Source organism: Sinocyclocheilus grahami, unplaced genomic scaffold, assembly GCF_001515645.1.
Source record: "Sinocyclocheilus grahami isolate Dianchi unplaced genomic scaffold, SAMN03320097.WGS_v1.1 scaffold1350.1, whole genome shotgun sequence".
NCBI lineage: Eukaryota > Metazoa > Chordata > Actinopteri > Cypriniformes > Cyprinidae > Sinocyclocheilus > Sinocyclocheilus grahami.
In genome coordinates this window covers 98,815-123,642 of record NW_015506529.1, presented here as the reverse complement: position 1 = coordinate 123,642, position 24,828 = coordinate 98,815, and the positions used below count along the sequence as shown (strand labels likewise).

The 24,828-nt window shown below is 36.7% G+C and overlaps 1 protein-coding gene across 3 annotated transcripts in view; it reads left to right on the top strand.

Moving 5' to 3' along the window:
• adcy8 (adenylate cyclase 8 (brain)) overlaps window positions 1–24,828 on the top strand; it is a 58,319-nt gene that overhangs the window by 9,480 nt on the left and 24,011 nt on the right. For all 3 annotated transcript variants that reach the window (XM_016255596.1, XM_016255594.1, XM_016255595.1), the window contains 6 exons: window positions 5,700–5,849; window positions 8,097–8,227; window positions 9,817–9,928; window positions 15,273–15,400; window positions 17,764–17,922; window positions 18,176–18,446. In XM_016255596.1, coding sequence (XP_016111082.1) covers window positions 5,700–5,849; window positions 8,097–8,227; window positions 9,817–9,928; window positions 15,273–15,400; window positions 17,764–17,922; window positions 18,176–18,446 — 951 coding nt within the window. The remainder of the gene's footprint in view (window positions 1–5,699; window positions 5,850–8,096; window positions 8,228–9,816; window positions 9,929–15,272; window positions 15,401–17,763; window positions 17,923–18,175; window positions 18,447–24,828) is intronic.

Here is a 24,828-nt window from a genome sequence, read left to right as displayed (position 1 = left end):
ATGAAATTCACCAGCTGACTTCATCCACTAAAAATGCCCTTGAGAGAAATTGGTTAAAAATAATTAAAAACATCTAAAAAAACGTGATGTTAGTTCAGAGAAAAGCTCTAGCATCATTTGTTTGCAGATATGACATGGTTCAATATTTTGTATCTAATGCAATGAAATCCAGACTTTAAGTGTGACATTTTTTATATAGCTAAAGGTAGCATCTTTTGTTGCATTTTGTTTTGTGGAACAAAGAACTAGAGCACTGTTTGTGGGGTGGGCAGCGTTCCGTGCCGAACATTGCTGCCCTACATATGCCGTGATCTGCCATTGACTTGAGGGAAAGATTATACTTAATATAACAAAGTTTAATTTAAGGGAAGGATTCAGAGTGAAATAACTTCAGACAGCTTGCTGCAGCTGCTGTTTTCAGCAAACAAGAGAGAGGTCATATATTTTTAAGAAGGCTGAATTCTGTACAGATTTTTGGGGGGATTAGATGAAATAAATGGGGTCTAGCAAAGCCTATGACACAGTATCCAGTGGTACGTGCAGAAATTTTACTGCACACACTTTATGTATGGTGAGCACACACGGAACACATTTATGGTCCATTTTGCTCGTGGAGATTTTCACACATGTACAGAGATCAATAACAGCAGGCTGCCTGGTCAATTAAAAGTTTTTATGTCTGAGTGATTAATAATGTATTTTTCAATCTAGCACTTGATCGCTGACACTGGAGATGGTCCTGCCGTGTAATCAAAACCTTCAGAACAATCGGCTGCTTCTAACAATGACAGTGTAAAATTGTCCTGAGATCAGTATTACACTGTAGAGGGCAACACAGTCTGGATTAGTAGGTAACGGTCCGATGCATCAGGTTTGATTAGGGAAAATGTCTCAGACAGACCTCAACAGCTTCCAGAGAGAAAGCTGGATAGTCCTGGTTTTACATTAAAGAAATGGCAGAAAGCCAGAATGGAAATGCAGTGTTGAGTTTTTGGCTTCATAATAGAGCTCAGTAATATTTAATTTGACACAACAATGAGACTGTGATGGATAAAAGTAGACTCTACTGTTCAAAATGAATCTAAATACTGTGTTAATATAATAATATCAACAACTGATCAAAATGCTGTTGTGTACTTGTGTGTCAGTTAGTAACCTTATAAAAATACATCTCTCAGGAAAAATTGCCAGTGGAATAAAAACACCAAAATATTAAACTGACTGAATAATCAAAATACATACAGCATCTACTCTGACCATTACAGTCATTTAAAACAGATTGTGCTTAACCCTGACCGCATCGGTGAAAAGTGCTGGGAATAAAATTAGTAAAAGTCTAGGTGCAATGAGTCTTCTGTATAGCACTTAAAGGTCTTGGCTGTCAGGGGAAAAGGTTGTGGGGTTTAAAGGAATAGTTCATCCAAAAATGAAAATTTGCTATTAGTTTACTCAAACACACCTCACATATAAAAACAGATTTAGAGAAATTTAGCATTACATCACTTGGTCACCAATGGATCCTTTGCAGTGAATAGGTGCCATCATAATGAGAGTCCAAACAACTGGGGAATAAAACAAGATTCCAGTATATTAGTTAATGTCTTATGAATCAGAAATCTGTGTTTGTAATAAATAAATCCATTATTAAGACATTTTGAACTTAAAACCATTGCTTCATGGCTAAAATATGAGACCTCTATCCATAATATAGTTTTTTCCAGTGAAAATGTCATCTCATATGTATCGGGAGAGAAATATGCACCGATCAAGCAAGTGGAAATAGTACAAAACAGTTCTAAACAAGTGGATTTGAATGTGAGATGACAACAAGGGCTGGACTTTGTTTGCTGGAGGAAGCAATATTATGGATTATGGACACACATTTTGTATAGAATTTAAAGTTTAAACTTCAAATGCCTTAATGATGCATCTGTTTCATACAAACACACAGCTTTTCACTTCACAAGGTGTTCATTGATGAACTGGAGTCATCTGAGTGTGAGAGAACTTTCAGCAAATTTACATTTTTGGGTGAACTGTTCAACATCAGATCTACAGAGAGCTACAGCGAGCGACACTGAAAATACAGTTATTCCCAAAGTGCATCTGCTTAGATGCTCCATGGAGACTGGCTGCAGCACATTGCTTAAAAAAAAAACAAATGTCAAATTTCAATTTCAAAGCTTATCAATTGGGCATTATAATGTTTCTGCTCACCAGCTGAATTATCAGTGGACAGCAGCCAATCTATTGGAAATCTCAGAGGCAGCATTTTACAACTGTAATCAACCCCAGTAATTAAATGGAGTGTTGATTAAATCTCAGTTCGGCTCCTCAGCATGGTGAAGACTCTCTGGCTGGAGTACAATGTTGATATTAACAGTTTGATTAGATCTGTTGGTCAACGATCCACTATGCAGTTATTTTGATTTTTTTTTTATTTGCTGCAGTCAGTGGGAGTCAATCACTCCTAACGATTTCTGCTGCATGCTGACGGATATCACTGTTCTTTGCTGAGATAATTATGGTGTTAAAGACTGTAGTTGAAGTGCACTGTGTTTGTGTGTGCGTGTCTGCTTTGAAGCATTAATTTAAAAGTCAGTGATTTAACTGTACAGTCAGATTTGTTCTGTTAATTCTCCTGCTGTGTTTAGCTGATGGACACACACACACATACACACACACTCTGTATGAAATGTACAGTGGCCTCAAAACATATTTTCATATTTATGCTGCACATAGAAATTTATATAATTTCATAAGTAAAATGCCAATTCAAATGCCATTTATTTTAAATAAAGGAAGCAGAAGCACTATTTTCTGTAGAAACCCGTTCTTGTACTTTTGCCTTTATATCTCACAATTGGGACTGTTTCTCATAATTGCAACTTTACATCTAACATTTTGGATTTGATATCTTACAATTGGGACTTTTGTTCTCATAATTGCACCTTTACATTTCACAGTTGCAAATCCATATCTCACATTAGAGAGTATTTCTTATAATTGTGACTTTGTGTCTAACAGTTGGGACTAGTTCTCATAATTTAGTCTTATGTCTCAAATGTTTTGATCTTTTCTCATAAGTATACCTCACAAAACTTTATACCTTCACAAAAAAGTTTATTTTAAACTTTGTCACAGTTACCTTTTTTATTCTAAGGCAGAAGCAGGCCTCCAACAGGCCTCATAATTACTGTGATGAACTACACCTGTGGGGAACTGATTTAAAACGTATTAAAACGACACTGGGAAAGTTACCTTATCTATAAATGTAAAGCTAAAAATAGTAACTGACCATGTATATGGTTATTGGTTAAGAGTAATATTCTAAGAAATGCACAAAGACTCATCTTCATTAGTCTGTAGGCTGTTCATGTTTTCATATGTGGAAAGGGATTTGAGCAATGTGAGATTATGTTTTTTAAGGTCAGTGATTTGAATAGAAAAAGTCTGAAATAATGAGCTTTCCTATTAAAACTGTCCACATCACTGACCTCTGTGGGTGTGTGCTATTGTATATTATTACACACACATTGCTAAAGTTCATGCTGGTGTTGTTTATGTGTTTGTAAATATAATTTACAATTACAAACAGCAAAGATCACAGTTATTAAAAGTCATATTTTAGTCAATTTGCATGCTAGCTTGATTCTTGAATGTTGATGATGTTTACTGCATTAATTCTGCTGTGTGTGTGTGTGTGTGTACTGGAGGGGTTGTATTAATTAGGGCCTCTGTCTGAAATGGCAGCCCTTTAATGCCCCCGCGGGACAAAAAAACTGATGTAATTGAAACTGTAACGGATGGGGGGCTTGTTAATCAGTCATAAAATGTATATTCCCATGAGGGATGTGTCTCACCGACACACACACATAAACGCGCACACACAAATGCCTATGAGGCTTTTGTAGTAATAGGTGCGGAGACATGCTTAAACATGTTTCTGCAGTGATTGTTTAGAGTGTTAATTATTGCAGGTGGTTACATCATACTCTCTGGAGATTTCACGACATGTTTGGTAAAACGTGTGTATTTTTGGATTCCTCTGAGAGGCATGACAGTATATGTTCCAAATGCAGTAAACTAACAGTGTTTGTTCCCATGTCTAAATATAAATATGCACCTCTGTGTAAATAACATATTTGCTATGCCTCGGTGACTACTTTAATGGAAAAACAGAAACAGTGTATTTTACGTTGTTGGTGACTGTATGTAGTCTTAATATAAAATCAAAACTGCCTAATTAGACACTAATTGTACCTTGTAAATACAATATATTCAATCTGTTGAGCCCTGGAAATTTCTTAGCAGCCAGCCAATCATTCTGAAGATTACAATTTTGGAAGGCTTTATTCATTTTATTTTTTTTGTGGCCTAACTGTCAGTCTAATATTAAAATGTGTCTGCATTTATGAGAAAGTCAATATAACTGGTTTAATCCACATTCAATAACTTAAACATGTTGTGTTTATGAGTCAATTTGGCATCAATCCCCAATTTTCTCTGACCTCTGTGACTCCCCCTAGTGGATGGGCTGGATGAGTCGTTTGTTTTGTTTGCTTGGTTTCTACTGGGTTGTAATAAGCCAATCAGAAAATGGAAAGCAATTGGAAATGCATGGTAGGAGAACAGCTAAGCTGTTGCCTAAAGGCTAATTCATGTTTTTTTTCTAAGCTAAAACATGCAAATCACTTGAAGTAAGTGACATGTTTGTAAATGTGATTTTGTTTGTTCAGTTCTAATTTAGTTGAACATAAGATATGCAAGAAAGGCAAAAAAATCAGCATGGTTTTAGCTTTATATAGACTCAAAATATTTTAACAGATTTATCATAAGAAAATCACAGTGTGTATGAAGTTTGAATTATGAATTTATGAATCTAAACAGTGACACAGTTAACAGTTAAATAATTGGACCTGAAAAGCGAACACAAAAGACAGTTTTTTTAAAACCTCTTTGCTTTTGCTTTTAAATGAGTACATTTAAAATGATAGCATGCTTATTAACTGTAAAATATTGTACTCTGCCTCCAGTATATGACTGACATTTATTAATTTCACATTAATGTGCAATTATGTATGCACGTGTCTCTGTGTGTGTTTGTGGGAAATAGAGAGAAAGATGACATTTAGCTTCTGTCTCCTAGGGAATAGTATTGCATTTAAATTAAAATAGGCATTTAAGTAATTTTCTCTTGTATGCTTATGCTCAGGGTCTAAAATTTACACTTGCCAAATGCAAAAGAAAAAAAAGCCTTTGGCGGGTAAATAAACTTACTTGGCAGTGGCTGGTATCTGCTAAATGAGGAAATATTCTTTACATTAATCCACCAAAATTAAAACATGAGGGACAAAATCACTCTTTCTCTGCTTGTTTGATTCACGATAATGCTGGCAGTGACAATGAACAGCAAACAGCAAAATTATCCCATTGTCGTAATGCCAAAAATATATTTTTAGTAAATATTCAAGATACTGTTTCATATTTATTGCTGGAAAATGTTTTTAATTCACTCGCCCTTAGCTCATGTTTCAAAATATGACTTTTGGACACTGTTTATGCTGTTTTTGTGTTTGAGTTTCCAGTGTAAAATTCCACATATGGTCATATACAGCTGATAAATGGATGTGGAGTAGTTTAGCACTCTAATTGCTTAAGGTTGGTAAAATTCTCTGTTTTCTTCTCTTTCTCTTCAGCTGTTCGCACAGGTGCTGCTGTTCTTATGTATAAACACTGCAGGGATGTTTATAAGCTACCTGTCAGACCGCGCCCAGCGACAGGCCTTTCTGGAGACACGCAGGTGCATCGAGGCACGTCTCCGCCTGGAGACCGAGAACCAGCGACAGGTTAGTGTTCGCAAACTTTAAACATTTCCTTCACACACACTTGCTTGACACGTGTAAACGTGTTTGTGGCTCATGTGCTTTAGGATGTTTCCAGGAAGTGTAAGTATACTGTACGTGTGGTAAACCAAATAACATCTTCAACCAATTGCAATGCTAACCATACTTTCTGGCAAAATACCAATTACTCCTAGTGATAGTAGACATGTATCTGTCATACAGACCAATTAATCAGCCAATATTTGACAATTTTGTTAACTGTATTTTTGATCAATTAAGAGAAATATTCTGCCAGCAGCGTTGTCAGTGAAGGGTAAACCGTTTCTGTTTTTAAATTTAAATAAATAATTGTATAAGTTTGGGCTATGAATTTGCTTGAATTCTGTTTTACATTAGCATTGCATTGGCCACTGCCATCAAAAAAGAAATTCAACTATTATTATTTACAGTATAGCCATCATTGCGTTGGGCGTTTTGTCAGAAACTGTGGTTTCCATGGTAATTTTTTGTTCATGGTGAATGGTTGTACAACACTACACAAAGAAAAGTAAAAAAAAAAAAGACAGTTCTGTACACGTACAACTGACGTTCAAAAGTTTGGGGTTGGTACGATTATTTCAATGTTTTTGAAATAAGTCTCTTTTGCTCAACAAGGCTTCATTTATTTGATTACAAATACAAAAACAGTAATATTGTCAAATATTACTATAGTTAAAAAATATTAAATGTAATTTATTTCTGTGATGGCAAAGCTGAATTTTCAGCAGCCATTACTCCAGTATTCAGTCATGATCCTCATTGATAAAAAACATTTATTACTATTAATGTAAAAACAGTTGTGCTGCCTGCTTTTTTTTTTATTGAACATGTAATACATTTTTTCAGGATTCTTTGAGAAAGATAGCTCAAAGGAACAACATTTATTTGAAATAGAAATCTTTTGTAACAGTATAAATGTACTGTCACTTTTGATCAGTTTAATACCTTCTTGCTGAGGAAAAATATTCAGTTCCTTTCCAAACAAATCTGACTGACCCCAACCTTTTAAAAGTGTTTGCACACTCATGCACAAACGTAATGTTGCTATATCACACTCCTTCACCAGCAATGGGCCGCAATGGGTGAGAGTAATTGATTTAAAGATGAGAACAGCATCTCATGGGTAGAGAAGGCTAGTGTAGAAAGGTTCCGAGACTCCTTAGGGAATATCGCTCCGTCTCCCCCCACCCATCTCTTTCTCTGAGAGCTCTCCGGCTGTTTTCTGAAGTGGGTTTTATTTGCCAGTCAAGTGGAGCCCATGCTGGTACCACTGTGTGTGCGTGTGTGTGTGTGTGCACTTGCATTTCCTCTTCTTTAGTATGTCCATCTATCCAAATTTCCCCTGCTTTTAGCCCAGCCAGTGGTGAGAGTACAAACTCTGGCTTGTTGAATGCATATTTGTAGTGCCTGCTCTTTATCCATGCAGCGTCACAAAGGTCAGTTATAGCTGAGGTGTGAAATTTTTTGATATTTGAGAATACTTTCTCCTACCTCAGCCAAACTAGTGTGGAGAGGCAGCTGTTATTCATATTTCCCATAAAAAGTGTAAATGCTGTGATTGCTGTTTCTTTATGCATCTGACCAGCCCAACACCACAATATTGGCTCAACCAATGGCATTGTTTTCAAGTCCAACCAATGGAAGACTGTGAACTGTTTGTCAAATCTGTTTGAAAAAATATTTTTTTGCAATTACTTTATGAAAAAATTACACACTTCAGCTTTAATGTATTTGGCAGACATATGTTCTATGCAGTGTTTTGTAAAAGCACATTGTACTGAATTATAAATACATTTAAATTTTTGGGAAATTATGTTAGACACTGTTATGCATTTATATTTAGCCCTGTGTGCTGGACGCCTGGGGTTATTTGATTGACTGGTGAACCATTAAGGGAACTAACACTGGATAAAATTGACTTGAAGCTGTTATTGCAGTAAAAGGAAACTGTATCACATTGTAATGTGTTGGGTTAAATTATAAAATAATGCAAAAAAACTGTTTCCTAATGAAATTCTACCTTGTCATTTGGAAGTAGTTTAAATGTAAGATTGGTAAACTAGTTGAATTGGTAAACAGGTTGAAACTCAAAGGGAATTGATGTGTATAATATGAAAATTATATTTTTGTTTGTGTAAGTGTGCATTCAGTGACTGAAGGATTTAAGTCCATGTTTAATGAAGCACATTACCCATGCTGCACCTGTGTTAGGAGCGTCTGGTCTTGTCGGTGCTGCCACGCTTCGTAGTGCTGGAGATGATTAATGACATGACCAACGTGGAGGACGAGACCCTACAGCACCAGTTTCACCGTATCTACATTCACCGCTATGAGAACGTGAGGTAATTTATCCTATTGTGGTACAGTCATCATGAATAGAATAGAAGAGAGTCAAATGGAATTGAATCGGTCATCCACCATTAAGGCTCGGTCACACACCATTCCGGCTCAGTCACCCGCTGTTATGACTCAGTCATCCTTGATTATGGCTGAGTCACTCTCTTTTATAACCCAAACAAGTAGCTCAGTAAAGCACAGTCAGTCACCATAAGAGCACCAACTAGGCCCAAAAAATGCCGGTCCATGGCCATTTGAGCCTAAATGAAGCCATTTTTAATGGCTTACCCTTATTTTTACACTATTTACTAAATTGTTTTATATAATATATGTGACCCTGGACCACAAAACCAGTCTTAAGTCGCTGGGGTATATTTGTAGCAATAGCCAAAAATACATTGTATGGGTCAAAATTATACATTTTTTATGCCAAAAATCATTAGGATATTAAGTAAAGATAATGTTCCATGAAGATATTTTGTAAATTTCCTATTGTAAATATATTAAAACTTAATTTTTGATTAGTAATATACATTGGTAAGAACTTCATTTGGACAGCTTTAAAGGCGATTTTCTCAATATTTTGATTTTTTTTTGCACCCTCAGATTCCAGATTTTCAAATAGTTGTATCTCAGCCAAATATTGTCGTATCCTAACAATCATACATCAACAATCCATTGAACCATACATCAATGGAAAGCTGATTTATTCAGTTTTCAGATGATGCACATTCAAAAAAATTACCCTTATGACTGGTTTTGTGGTCCATATGTAATAACAAATGTATTCAGAGTGATCACAGACAGAATACATTTACTGTCATAAAAAAAAAACATTTAATGTCAATTAATCTGTTCTTAACACGAAATCCCTTCCTATAGAAATGTATACAAATGGCATGTTCCACAGCATCATTTCTGTAATCTGTTTGTTATTTGTGTAGGTACACTACTGTTCAAATGTTTAGAGTCAGTAAGATTTTTAAAAATGTTTTTGAAAGGCATCACTTGCTTACCAAGGTTGCATTTATTTGATCAGAAATACAGTAAAAACAGTGAGTTTTTACTTAAAATTTAAACTACTGTTTTCTATTTTACTGTATTTTAAATAGACTTTATTCCTGTTATGTCAAATTATCGTATATATTATATTATATATACTTCAGTGTCATTATCCTTCAGAAATCAATCAGGCAATATGCTGATCTGGCGATCAGGAAACATTTCTCATTATTATCAATGCTAAAAACAATTGTACAGCTTGACATTTTTGCTGAAGCTGTGATTTTATTTTTCCAGGATTTTGGATAAACTGAAAGTTCAAAAGAACAGTATTTATCTGAGATAGATATCTGTTGTAACATTATGAATGCTTTTACTGTCACTTATGATCAATTTAATTAATGGAAAAAAAATAGTAGTGTAGCTTGCATAGCTAGTATATTTAAACTTATCAGCACAATTAGCTGTATAATTGTATTTTTATGAAGTTTTGCCTGTTTATCTCACATTAAAATTCACTGATCGGCTTTAAAATGTTGAAAATTTGATTTTTTTTTTCTGGCTGATTTATGTGCATGTGTGTTTTGTGCAGTATTCTCTTTGCTGATGTGAAGGGCTTCACCAATCTTTCCACCACACTCTCTGCTCAGGAACTTGTACGAATGCTCAACGAACTCTTTGCACGCTTTGACCGACTGGCACACGTAAGTGACCAAACACACATACATGACAATCTGCAAGCCACATCACGGTGTCATTTGGGGTACAAAACATGTAATAGTCCTTGAAATAGCAGTTGGAAATTAAGTCATGCTGTTTATATCTTGGATATCACAATTAGCCTCTGGCTTGTGAGCCTATATTTAATATTGTTTGTTTGATATCCAAGTATTGCAATGAAATGCTGATGGTTCTGTAAGAAGGTTACCTTGGCATTCAAAACAATTAGCACTTTTAAGTTAAGGAGTTCTTTTACTTAGACGTTACATCTCATGCTTACTTAAAGGGGTCATGAACTGAGAAACCAAATTCCCTTGATCTTTTGACATATAAGAAGTCTCTCTGTTATAAAAACATCCTGTAAGTTTCAGAATTCAAAACTTTCTCGTTAGTCTAAAAACAGCTTATATTGAAGCCAGTCTGCCAAAGCGACAGCTTGTGGAATGTTCTACTCTATGATGTAATAGTGTGGCTAAACACTGCCTCCACGAAAGAAGATCAACGCCTGCTTCTACATCACTGCCGGTTTAGCCCTATCCATGCATTCACGCATGTAGTGTTTACAAGAGAGGCGAACGCACAGGTGTATGCAGAAACCAAGCGATAAAGATACTCTGAAGACAAGAAGACACTGTGCAGTGCCAAGTTGTGGAAAAACAGTGTTTGCGTCGCCTTCTTTCTGATCCCAAAGTTAGGAAAGACTGAATGAACTTTGTTTCAGACCGCATCAGTAAGACCTTGGTGCTTTGTTCATTTCATTTTACCACGGATTCGTTTACAAACAAGGCGCAATTTGACGTGGGATTTTCAAAAAGATTGAAACTAAAAGACAATGCTTTACTGTTGGATCTGACAGTCATGTTGCAACACAAGTGTGAGTAACTTTTATTATTACGTGATCACTATTGCTTTGTCTCTTCTTACAGATCGTTTGATATGTATTGAGTTATTTATGTGTTTTTGACCTAAATCACAGCAGCGTCAATCTATGAAGGACCTAGACTGTCAAACAAGACAATCATAGCAGTGGGCATTTACTTCCGAATCTATTCAATAGACTCGGAACTTACCACACCTATTCAAACAGAGTGTTCTGATCAGGGAGGTTAAAAACTGGACAGAAAATAGCTAATTACTAATACTAATAATTATCAGTGGCCCTCTCATGATAACCATTTTCATTATTAAATTAAATACTCAAGAACAACGTCATTAAATATTTGATCCACTTATGCATTTCAGCCCAAAAACTCTGATCTTGTTCACAAACTTGTCTTATCCTCCTGTAATCCAGTTTAACCAGGCACAGTCTACACTGATTTATTGCACTGTATTTGTATGACTTTCTTTCTTCTGTGGGACACAAAAGAGGATATTTAAAAAAAATGTTTTTGTCCATACAATTTAAAGGTCACATATTGTACACCTTTTTGGAGTTTTATTTTAGGTTTTGATGTCCTTAAGAATATATATTTGCGGTATAAGTACCAAAAACCATCTCAATATATTTTTACAGCTCCTCTCTCAGGAGCTCTGCTGAGAACAGGTCGATTTTGGCCTGTCTAATTAATATTCATGAGCCTCTCTTCTGATTGGCCTGTTGTGTTCTGAGTGACGCACGGCCAGGCCAACCACAGGTAACTAGGGTCAGCCGATGTCACAGCGCTAGCTGAGGCAAAATGACAGCTGTGGTTAAACACGATAAAACGAGCAGACTGGACAGAAACGATCGTCAAAAATGCTTGCTTTTGCAGCACACACTTCTTATCAGAAAAGTTTCAATAAAGTATTGTCTTTTGTTGTTATGGGCGCGTGTACAGATTTCTTGCCACGACTCATTATCTCATGACTATGTCGTGTATGAAATAATGTCTGTGTGCATGTGTGTAAAACAACAAACTGACGATTTATATATAATAATTTTTTTATTGTATATACGTTCTTGTGATTAATTGTGGCTGGAACAATAATGTAGCTGTAAAAATAGTTGCCTGCTGAAATTGAAATGTATATACATCTTCATCATGACTAAATAGACACGGTGAGTTTGTCTTTACTATACAGGTTAGATGTGATCCACCTCATAGTAACAATCCTGTCAGATCGTCCATCCTTTGAGTGAGAGTGTAACGTTACAGGCTGATCTGGTTTCGTGGTTAAAGTTAACCTTTTCGACATGTTTCCCTGTTGTCATTGCTCAGCAATGGCATGGACGCGATGTTGTCTGTGGGTTTGGCAAAAGGAGAGTGGGACGGTGGGCGGTGCTCGGGGTGGTGACTGAAGGCGGTGACTGTGTAGTTCTGACGTCAACTTTTTACGGAAGTCACAACGGTTCATGAAAAATCACAGCTACTTTATGCAGGCTGTGTGCATTTTACTGTGGACTGACTGTTTTGAAACGTATATGGTAGTTAAATAGCCCCTAGACCTCAGTTATCGTGAAAAAAGCCAGGAAATTTCAGTTTTGACAATATGGGACCTTTAAGTCAGTGGGGGTTCAAAACAACCCCAGATGACTTGCATTGTATGGATAAAAAACAAACAGATTATCTTCTTGAGAAAACTGTACAGGTTTAGAACGACATGAGGGTGAGTAAAGGATGACAATTTTATTTTTGGCAAACTATCCCTTTAAGTCATTGTCATTCAACACACCTTTCTATTTAAATTAGGCTTATTTTAGTGCTTTATTCACATAAGTCAGCACTGTTAACCTCAGAAAATTGCTGTTACACTCCTGCTTCGCTTGCACATATTTGATGCAGGGTGTGTGAAACAAAGAGAAGTGTTATGTTTGTGTGCCAAGGGCAGTGCCAGCATATCTTGGCTTGGCGTTTATAGTGGCACCAGATAAACTGAGTTCAGTTAAGAGTACAGAGGAGGTTGAAATATGTGCCGGCTCACCCTCCCTCGTGTCCTGCAGTGCACTGATGTGCTAAATGCCTGTTGCAAATGTCACATAAATAAAAATGTTGTGGCCGCGTACCCAACATTAATGACATTGATATATTGTGTGTGTGTGTGTTAGCGCAAGGGTACAACTGTCAACAGCTAGTGCAAATCTTGATAGCTGCCCTTGGAAGAAAGAACAACATTACTTACACACATTTATACGGGCAGATTGATTTTGTGTATTTAACAAATGTGTTTTTTTTGTTCTGTTGTTCAGAATGGAGGAGGAAATAAATGCATTATGAAGAATATAAAACTCCATCCTTGTGCTGCAACTCTCCAATAATCGTATTCATGAGTCAGTATAATAATCATTGGAGATTAACCAACCATAACTTTATTTTTGCTGATGCATAATGCAGATATTCAAATGTGGCATATGTGTGCGTGCAGATGGTTGTATCAGTATGTCATATTTAAATATCCTCATGTCCTTGCGCATGTTGGTGTGAATCTGCTGTCGCACTCATGTGAGCAGGCCTGGTGTTGTATTAAATTCTGCAGCAGTGTTTATCGTGATGAGCAGTATTCATTTTCTTTCCTGATGGCAATGTTTATTTAGAGATATCACATGTGTGTGGTTAGTGCTGTGCTGGTTAACTGTGCGGTTGAGCTGTCATGTTCAACATTTACAGATGTAATGGTTTTGATTGGTTGCGTCATGCCACATCTTGACAACACTTTGAACTCTGAAGATCCTGTCAGCAGCATTATCTTCCAAAAATCTTTCTCGCTCTCTTGCTGTCTGTCTCTCCCTAGCTCTTTATTCTTCTTCTGTGGCCTCACATTGCCTAATGGGAAATGTATATTAACCATTTCGTTACTTGACATATGATCTAAATGAGTGATATAATGTATATATAGAAACACTAAACATCTGACAAAAGTTGGTATATTTTTTTAACTTGTGCCACGGAAATACGATGTTTCTGAACATATACCCTGGTTATGCCATGATATTCAGTGAATTACTGTATATTGGAGTACCATATTATGTTATCACTATGTCTGTTCCCTTGGAAACTAATCCATGACCTTGATGTTGCTAGCAGCATGATCTAGCATTTGACCTACAGAAATCTATGAATAATATGAGCATGGTAATTATTTGCTACTAATGGTACACTACCATTCAAACATTTTATTTAATAAGTGTGCATTAAATTGATCAAAATTGACAGTAAAGACATTTATAATGCCTTAGAATTTCTATTTTAAATAAATGGTGTTCTTTTGAATTTTCTATTCAGAGAATCTTAAAGTATCACAGTTTCCACAAAAATATTAAGCAGCACAACAGTTTTAAAGCATTTATAACAATCAGAAATGTTTCTTGAGCAGCAAATCAGAATATTAGAATGATTTCTGAAGGATCATGTGACACTGAAGACTGGAGTAATGATTGCTTATAAGCTTCACCATCACAGGAATAAATTACTATAAATAATAAATTTTAAAATACTTCAAAAAAGACATTATAATTAGTACTAATATTTTAGAATGCTACTGTTTTTTTCTGTATTTTTGATCAAATAAATGCACCTTTGTGAGCATAAGAGACCTTTTTTCAAAAACTTTTGAAGAGTTGTGTGTATATAAAAATACCATGGTATTACCATCTGACACCATCAATATATTACCACAGTACTTTTTCTGTAAGGCTCAATCCAACTAAGAGCAGGTTCAAGTTCAAATTTATTGGGTTCTTTATTAGTGACATTACGTAATATTGATGTTTTGAGTATGGAGTGTGTTGTTACACTAGCATTTAATGCTATAGTTTCTGTGTTTATATCCATTAAATTGGCCCACCATTTGTTATTGATTATGCAAAAGGCATTCACTTAGCCTGCAGTTTAGCACTAGTGCTTCAAACATGCTATCATGAGCCAGTCCAGAGCTAATCAGGCTGTAGGTGGTGTTTTTAGCGATTGACAAATGACAGTTACGGACGTAACGACTCTTTGTTTCCATACAGCCATTTACTGAGCTGTGAAAAGATGTTAATATGTCAGTAGGCATGAGTAATGGATCTCAGAGAGACCAAATGAGTGACTGGCGGCCTTAATTACCACCCTCTCTGAGCTCTACACAAAAACCTGGCAGGCTAAGAGATAACCAGAACAGATAGAGACTGCAGTGGAAATTATAGGGCAATTACGGTTATAAATGCTCAAACCCTCATATATCCCTCTCACACTGTAAATTGCGAAACTGTGCAATTGTTACCTAGTAGCTATTTCTACCAAATCTTTCCCTTAATTACTTTTATTGGGATAACTTGATGTATTTTGATTGATTCAATTGTATTAAATAAAAATATTGTCAACAGTTTATCTTACTAAATGTAAAAATGTCTTCTCCTTTTCCTCTCAGGAGCACCATTGCCTGAGGATCAAGATACTAGGGGATTGTTATTATTGTGTTTCTGGCCTTCCCGAGCCTCGACCGGATCATGCCCACTGCTGTGTTGAGATGGGCCTCAGCATGATCAAAACCATCAGGTAATGAAAATTTTCATGTTTTATACTGCCAGCCAACACTAAATAAGTGATTCAGGGTTTCAGTAAGCATGTAATGTTCCAAGAGCAAGATTTTATTGCTCAGGTTATTGACCAGATTGCTGAGAAATTTTATTGCTTAAATAGACACAAATGAGACAAGTGTTGACATAGTAGAGTTATATATCTATAAAATGAGTGTGGATATAATAGCCTAGTGCTCAGGAGACACATGCAAGTACTAAATTAACATTGTTTTCGCAGATGCATAGCTTTCAAAACCTCTTTCTTCTTTGCATGGAACACAAAACATTTCAGAAGAGTTTCCGGTTACACTTTACTTGAAGGGGTGTGCATAAGACTGACATGACACCTTCATAAACATGACATGACACCTATATAATCATGATATGACATGTCATTAAGTGTCATTTTACTTGAAGGGGTGTTTATTATGCAAAGATGACATTGTTTGAGATGTCTTTGTTATGGGCTATGGTTAGGGATAAGGGTAGGGGTAAGGTTAGGTCAAATAATGTCATATTTGCATTAAAAATGACATAACTGAGCGAATGACACTTAATGACAGTTGTCATAAACATGCATAAAACCTCCTTCATATTCATGACGTGTCATGTCATGATTATGAAGGTGTCATGTCAGTCTTATGCACACCCCTTCAAGTAAAGTGTTACCGATTTTCCATTGTTTTAATGAATGTGAGTAAAGAATGGGGTCATTCAAGCGCCAAAATGACAAAGAGCATCTTAAAAGTGATCCCTATGACTCATGCACAATATTTCACATCTTCTGAAACCATACTATACATTTTTGTGGTGAACAGACCAAAATTTAAGCCATTCACTAGCAGCCACCACACTAGCCTTAATTGCAGCCACCACACTATCCATTATTTTGAATCAAATGATTAATATTGCCATGTCGGAGCTGTGATGCACCACAGACATGTGTCCAAGCATTTATAGCAAGGAAAGCCCCTAATACATAAGAGCGGCCATGTATGAAGGGTTTCTTGACGGTTATAGTACAATATAAAGAATGATCATGTGATTTTTATGTACATCAGGTGACCTGTAAATGCAAAAAAAAAAACTGTTTCCAATGCAGTTTTGTGAAATATTTCCTTTTCGAAATTGCCCAAAAAACCATCTCATGCAAGTGTAAAAATTTATTTTGTGATGTATGGGAGTTTTTGCGAAATTGACTTGTTTCCATTGGGTGTATTTTTACATTCGCAATTTCAGTTTGCGCAATGGTTGAAGGTTAATGGAAACGCAGCTACTGATTTTCATCTATCTTGACATCCACCATACTGTAACTGTCCTTATTAATGAGCGAAGTAATAATGCCCAATTTGTAACTGAATCGTTCTATTGAGTCAGATCTTGTCTAAGAATCTGTTGATCCAGTTCACAAAGCTTGTCTAAATGATTCGAATCATGAATCAGACTGTTCTTCTCGAGTTCCGCTCACTGACTCAATAATCCTAGTGGTAAATGGCCCACTGAAGCAGAAGACTGTCAGTGAATAAAGACCTTTTATGTGTTTGTTGCGCGCAAAGCCGTTGTATGGCTTGAGAAGCTGTCAAAAGTGCATTAGTTGTATAGACTATTTTAAAGATGCATTTATGGAACTTTTCGAAGCTTGACAGCTCCACTACCCAGCTATTCAAACAACCATCTGTTTACTTAATTATATTTATATCCACTGAAGAAAGTCATATCAACTGTTGATGACAAGAGTGCAAGTAAAGGGAAATCATTAGCTATGCTTCTTTCCTACAGGTTGGAAATTGGGCAAAGGAATGCACAAAATGAGACATAACATTAGTATATGCTTCACAGGTTACATTTGAGTTAGTCTAACATTAATATCTGCTTCACAGGTTACATTTGAATTAGTCTGTATTAGGTATTATTAGCATTATTTTAAAACAATGGAAGTCTATAGTATGTCTGTAGTAAGGTGAGTGAGTGAATGACAGAGAGAGAGGCCACTAGACCAGTCCTGTTGACCCTTAATAGAGGCTAGATAGCAGATGAGAGGCCCTTGTTCAGCAGGTGTGTGCTGCACTAGTGAGTGCTGTCAGATATCACAGCACTCAAACTACCACTCAACACACACACAGCAGTGACGGTATGACCTCGATTTCACTTTTTATAAACAGCCACTTCTGCCTGTTACCCCGTTCAGGAGTAATAGTATGATGATGTGTATTTCAACTTGCCTATACTGTAAACCCAGTGTGACTTCTCTAGCTCAACAGTTGTTTAGCAGCAGCATTACAGAGTTTCAACACAGCTAGCTAGCTATCCATCCTAACCTTTTTGTATTTGTATGTTTAGGTATGTGCGCTCACGTACAAAGCATGACATAGACATGCGCATTGGGATCCACTCCGGCTCGGTTCTATGCGGAGTTCTTGGTTTGCGGAAATGGCAGTTTGACGTCTGGTCTTGGGATGTCGACATAGCCAACAAACTGGAGTCTGGGGGAATACCTGGGTAAGATACACACACAAATGTGCACACAAAAGCTCTCTTTGGTGATTAAAAAGTAAAGGAAGTACAGTGGGATTATCCATTAGCCCTCAAATATGCTCAACTGTGATGAAAAAGAGATATTTTATGGACACCTTCCCCTCTTGAGTAATTGTGTGGGAGAAAATTAATTGAGTTTTTGTTTATTCTCATTTTGAAAAAGGTGTTTTGTTTTGGATGTGTGAGATGAATCTGTAGTTCATTTCGACCCCCTCAGGAGGATCCACATCTCTAAAGCGGCTCTAGACTGTCTGAACGGCGATTATGAGGTGGAGGAGGGTCACGGTAAGGACCGCAATGATTTCCTGCGCAGGCATAACATCGAGACTTTCCTGATCAAGCAGCCAGAGGAGAGCTTACTCACGCTGCCGGAGGACATCATGAGAGATTCCACCAACCAATCAGATCACAGACCCTCTAACACTTCCTTCACGGAGGGAACATGGAGCCCTGAACTTCCCTTCCATAACATAGTGGGCAAACAGAATGTGAGTGCAAAACACACACAAGCAAACAAGCACAGTTAAGAAAACACGCATTAATGCAACCTCAGCAATTCTGAACCTCACACACACAGCAGGCAAATGGAGCTTAAATTGAGGCTCTGTATCTGTTCACTGCACCTGTCTTTCATTTCAGTGTGAGCTTCTGATTTATTTCCACGTCTCATGTTTTCTTTCATGTTCCTCCTGCATGGTTGAGAACTTGCACAATTGGTGGCTGACTAAATACTTTTTTGCCCCACTGTATATGGTTATCTGGTCTGTAAGTCGGCTTGGAAAGTGCCATTCACGGAAAATGTTTTTGCATTCCACTGTGCTGCCTTATCTATTGATTTTCTCTGTAAATATGCATTAGACGGACATCTTTGACCATTCCGTTTGTGTCTTGCATCTCTTGCAGTAACTTGCACATTACACCGCATTCTAAAAACATGGCACTCAAGTTCAAAATGAAATACAAAATGTGTCTGGAGACTATTTTTCCATTCCTCTGCCCTGCTTCTTATGTTTTTTTTTAGATGCAGAAATGTATTCTGTGTGAACGGCCCCTAAATGTTCTTCTTTACATGAAGATTCTAATTTAAGATTTTAGATGTTCTACACCCAGTAGATCAGTAATTACACTGAAGTTAGAGATCTAGACAACTACTCAGCGACAGTAGCTCCCCAAGGAAGGTTCAAATGTGAATATATATACTCTGAAAACACTGTTTCTGGCATGCAGGTTTGGGAATCCTTTATAACAGTTTTCCTGCCTCAATGTTAATGTAACATGCAATGAAATAGCAGTGTACAAGCAGAAGTCTCTAGATCTCTTTTGCATGGCTCATGTTTTTTGAGTGCTGTTGGACAGATATAGTGCTCTAGTCTAGGTCTCAGGGCTGTAGGGTGAATGATAGTGTTCTAAAAGGCCATCTAGACTGTTGGTTGAGGACAATTTTTAAAGGATTCTAAAGGGCTATTAAAAATAGATGATAAGTTTCTAAGGCTGTAAAAAAGAAGGTTCTAGAACATAAGTTTTCTGGGTACCTGGTTTTGGTTTTCAAGATTGTGGGGTAAAGACAAAGGTGTAAAGGGTTTTCATGGTTGAAGGGTAAAAACAATGGTGTAATGGGTTCTCAAGGATACAGTGTAAAGACTGTAGGGCAGGAAATATGTTTTAATGGATTGTCGAGAATTTAGGTTATGGACAGAGTTCTGGAGGGTTCACATTGTCAATGTGGTTTTCAAATTTGTTTCATAAGGAATATGTTCTAAATGATTCTTAGTGTTCTCAAGGCTGCAGGGTAAGGACAGTTTTTGTGTGGGCTTTCAAGGCTGGAAACAGAGTTCCAGTGAGTTCTCAAGGATCAAGGGTAGGAATAACGTTCTAGTGGATTGTCAGGGCTGTAGGATGGGAACTGACTTCCAGCGAACAGTATTCTAGTGGATTTTCGAGGCTGTAAGATGAGGATAGTTTTCTAAAGGGTTCTCAATGTTGAGACGTAGGGCCACCATTCAAGTGGGTTCTTAGGGCTGTTGACGGGATTAATGTTACAATAAGGCTTTAAGGTAAATAGTGTTCTAAATGGTTCTCAAAGCTGTAGGGTAGTGACAGTATTCCATAGGGTTCTCAAAGATGTAGACTATGCACAATGTTTTTGAGTGCTTTAGACTTTAAGATGGGGACAGGGTTCTGGAGGGTTCTCAAGTAAGGCAGGAGGATAATTCCAGCTGCTTTTCAAACTTGTGCTGTAAGGACTGTTCTAGCTGATTCTCAAAGTTGTAAGGAAGGGACAGTGTTTTAGAGCAGAGTTGTCAAACGTAGCAGCTGAAGGTCCACTTTCCTGAAGAGTTTAGCTCCATCCAACTCCAACACACCTGCCTGGAAGTTTCTAGCACTCCTAAGACCTTGATTAGCTTGATCAGGTGAGTAAATTTAGGGTTGGAGCGAAACTCTGCAGGACAGTGGCCCTCCAGGAACTGAGTTTCACACCTCGGTTTTAGAGTTTTTACAAGGCTGTAGGGTAAAGACAACATTCTTGTGGATTGTCAAGGTTGCAAGACGTGGATAGTGTTTTGGAGGGGTTCTCTAGCCATAGGCCGGGCAGGGTTCTCAGGGTTGAATGGCTCACAACAATGTTCTAGAAGGTTTCTGTGGCATGTACTGCTTATTATGATGCAGAACTCTCTCTTGGTGTGCGCCGAGTTGCCAGGCTGTTGCTATGGAGACGTGGTTAACATAAGGGAATGTTGTCTTTGATTAATGCGGCGCTTTTGTTGCCTTTGTCATGCAGTCATCTTAACACATCAAAGAGCTCTCACTGTATGACTGGCAGGGCAACCAGCCAATTACACATCAGCTGAGTGCACAAGCCTTCACATTAATTAGACGAGTGTGTGTGTATGTCTGAGCTATTCCAGATGTGTTCAAACAGAAGTATGCTGACATTTTCATGTGTGTATGTAAGATTATAGGGCTGGTCTCCATGACAACAGGAATGTCTGTAAGGCAGTAACGGGATTCTTTTTCTCCTTCACGCTCCGTTTATCCCTCCCTCTCTCTCTCCTCTTTCATCTGCTGTTCTTTTCTTCTCTTTTATCTCACATCCTTTCCCACTCTCTTCTCCTTCTCCCTGTTCGGGCTTTGTCCTCAGTGACGCATTGCAGCCACAGTGTGTGTGTGTGTGTGTGTGTGTGTGTGTGTGTGTGTGAGTGAGTGAATGTGTGTTTTAGTGGGTGTTTGGGTGTGTGTTCTGCCGAAGGATGGTTCTGTTAGTGGATTTAGTGTCTCAGTCCTTGTGTTTTTGTGTGTAATCCAAAACTTCATGGACTCAAAAATATACACACACATGCATATAAACACTGCAATCTGAGAGTATTTCTTTTTGGAGTTTAACAGAGACCTTGTCTTTTGTATTTGGTAGTGAAAGCATTTACTATTGATCAGCCAAAAAAACTCTGCAATGCCTGTGTTCCAAAATCAATAAATAAATCTAGATCAAAAACAGATCTAAATTTTGAGAGAACTACTGAAAGTCATTTTTGTGCTTTCCAGGTTTAAAGCTGTATATTACTGAAATATATTACTAACCAGGTATTTGTTTATTGGAGCCCCTCCATGTTGGTAGAGCCAAAGACTTTACAGAAGAAGAAGAGTCTCTTCTTTTATCGTAGTATCCCTGACCCATCAGGGCTCCAGACTGCACCTAAAACGGTATAATTTGCGACCAAAAATATTCATTTGCGAGTGATATTTTTACTGAGTTCGCCACTGGCGACTATATAAATTTACAGGTTTTGACTTAATTTGCTTGTTAATGCCTTTTTTCCTACTTGTTTTGCACATGAAAGTTTTAGAGAAAAAAACACTTTCAAACAGTCCTCTTTTCTGCCGAACACCAGCATTGAACTCCAGTTGTAGATCGAAAATGACGGAGAAGTGCAGAGAAGCAGTGTCTATTTTGTGCACAACTTGAACAAACTACAGCAGGTAAAGCTGTCAGCTGTGTGGCCATTAACAATATTGTTAAAAATTCTTATTTATAATAGACACTAATATAGCTTCTTGTTATTAAGATATTATATGCTGTTTTCTGTTAATGCGTGAACTTCATATTATTTGTAGTGCGCTTTCCGTCCAATAATCGCAGCAAGCTTTGTGCTCTGTTGTCTTTTAATAAACAAAATATCAGCTTTAAAATTCTGCCAAATCCATAACAAAATTCAAACAATAAATAACATTTTGGCGCTCTTTAATGTGGCATGAGCGATTGCTTTAGCGCCTCAGTTCAAACGGCATGTCAACCCATCGTATCTTTCTCTTTAGTACTATAGTACGAAATAAACATGAATGGACATCAAAAAGTATAAGATTCAGTACAACTTACCGAAATGTCTCCTGTAATCATTCATTCAGTGTTTCAAACTGCGAACAATGACTAAAGCTTGTAAACAGTGCCACGTAACAATACATTTACTTCAGAATAACCATTTGGCATAAGCTCATTAGTCGGCTAGAAAAACGAACTATTAAGAGGAGCATTTTGCTAATTATATCCACTATAGTGCATATATTCATATTTTTTACGTAACTTGTTGTCTACATGTTAAGAAAGAATGCAAGGAGCCAAAGATAAAATTCAACATCTCCTATATAATTGCATGTTACTTATCAAGAAAAGCATATTGTATGTGTGCAAGACATAACATTTATAAGATGCATTGAGGAGGAGCCCAAACTACACACTCAGTGGCCAAGTGATGCTGACATAGTTATGGTCCATGATATTGGCACAGATTCTGTGTAATAAACAATTCTTTCTGACTGTATATAGCTCTGTTGGAAAAGACATTTAGTTCCCACTTTAAGTGAACCTTAGTTCCCAGGACATCTACAAGATGGATTAAAATGCTAATGCTGTAAAAGGAGGAGAGACATAAACGAATGACTAGTATGACTGAAAAAGTGGTTAAAAACAAAGAGAGAAAACATTTATTTTGTGACACTTAAAAAAACATTGTGGCGTCTAGTTTTGTTTCTTAAAAGAGCCTTAAGTGATTTTTTTTTGTCTGAAGCCCTGCCCATGACTTCTACCATCTGACCACACTATTAAAAGCCATTTAAACTCCATCCCATAAGCAATTCCGGGAAGCTTTGCTGCTCTGAAAAGCATCAGAGCTCTCAAAATCTTCATTTCTCCACTTTTGGGATTATTGAGGAGAACTCAAATTGATTCTTCGACAGCTCCACCCAGAAGCTTTTCCATCTCTTCTACTCCACCCAGATTTTTTCAGTTTCATTCAGTTCATTATCTGACTAATACCTCAACCAGAATGGAAAACATTGATGCAAACACCTTAGTCAGGATAAAAGTCATATTCAGCTTGATTGAAAAAAAAGCGGTGTTGCTAATCTGTTCACAGTGAGATTGAAAAGTATACCTTGCATGCATCTGAATTGAAGTGCATGAGCAATTTTTGATAGTTGTTGGAAGAGAAATGAGCATGAGGCTAATGAATGTAAATCACTCTTTACTCACTCTAAAAGTATAATTTGACGCCTTAAGGGGCATGATTAATCATAATTGTATTAAATTAATTTATTAAATTGAAATCTCAGTAAGATTTTTCAAATGTTTTTGAAGGACGTTTCATATTCTCACCAAGGCTGCATTTATTAGATAAGAAAAACAGTGAAATCACTAATATTGTGAAATATTACTACAATAGGAAAATAACTGCTTTGTATTTTAATATGTAATTAAAGTGTAATTTATTCTTGTGATGGCAAAGATGAATTTTCATCAGCCATTACTCCAGTCTTCAGTGCCACAGACACATTTCTTAATATTATCAGTATTGAAAACAGTTGGGCTGCTTGATCTTAATATTAGGGTTATTTGATGAATAAAAGTTTTTTGTAATAATAAATAAAAAAGAAAACAAGTAGATAGAATAGAGAATGCTAGTGTTAGAGGGTCAGTTTTTTTTAATAAATAAAAAAACAAGTAGATATAATAGAAATAGAGAGTGCTGTTTTATAGGGTCAAGTTTTGAACTTTTCTTTTCTTTTACTTTTCTTTTTTTTTTAAATGAAAGTCATCACTTTTGATCAATTTAATGCAAATTTATTAACCCCAAATATTTGAGCATTGCTTTGTTACTTTTCATTTGAAAGGAACAATGTTAAGCGGCTTAATATTGTGTCCAAGTCAGAACTCTTCTCTGCAATTGCTAGCGAGAATATCTCTTATTGAATATAGAAGAACTTGTCAAAAGTCCCTTCAGGTCTTCCAGGCCATAAGATATTGTCAATTTTCATTCCTTTCACTTGTTAAAAGAACATTTATTTAATGTTTTCTCAACGCACTCATGGACCTCTCACACACATCTGTATTTAAAAACTCTTTCAGTGGAAATCCCAGTGCTAACAGTAGATTAACAGTGCCTAATCTCAACAGATTTGCCCACATCAGTTAATATAATTCCGATTACACACATGAGCCCCAAATATTTGAGCATTGCTTTGTTACTTTTCATTTGAAAGGAACAATGTTAAGCGGCTTAATATTGTGTCCAAGTCAGAACTCTTCTCTGCAATTGCTAGCGAGAATATCTCTTATTGAATATAGAAGAACTTGTCAAAAGTCCCTTCAGGTCTTCCAGGCCATAAGATATTGTCAATTTTCATTCCTTTCACTTGTTAAAAGAACATTTATTTAATGTTTTCTCAACGCACTCATGGCAGTCATGGACCTCTCACACACATCTGTATTTAAAAACTCTTTCAGTGGAAATCCCAGTGCTAACAGTAGATTAACAGTGCCTAATCTCAACAGATTTGCCCACATCAGTTAATATAATTCCGATTACACACATGAGCAAA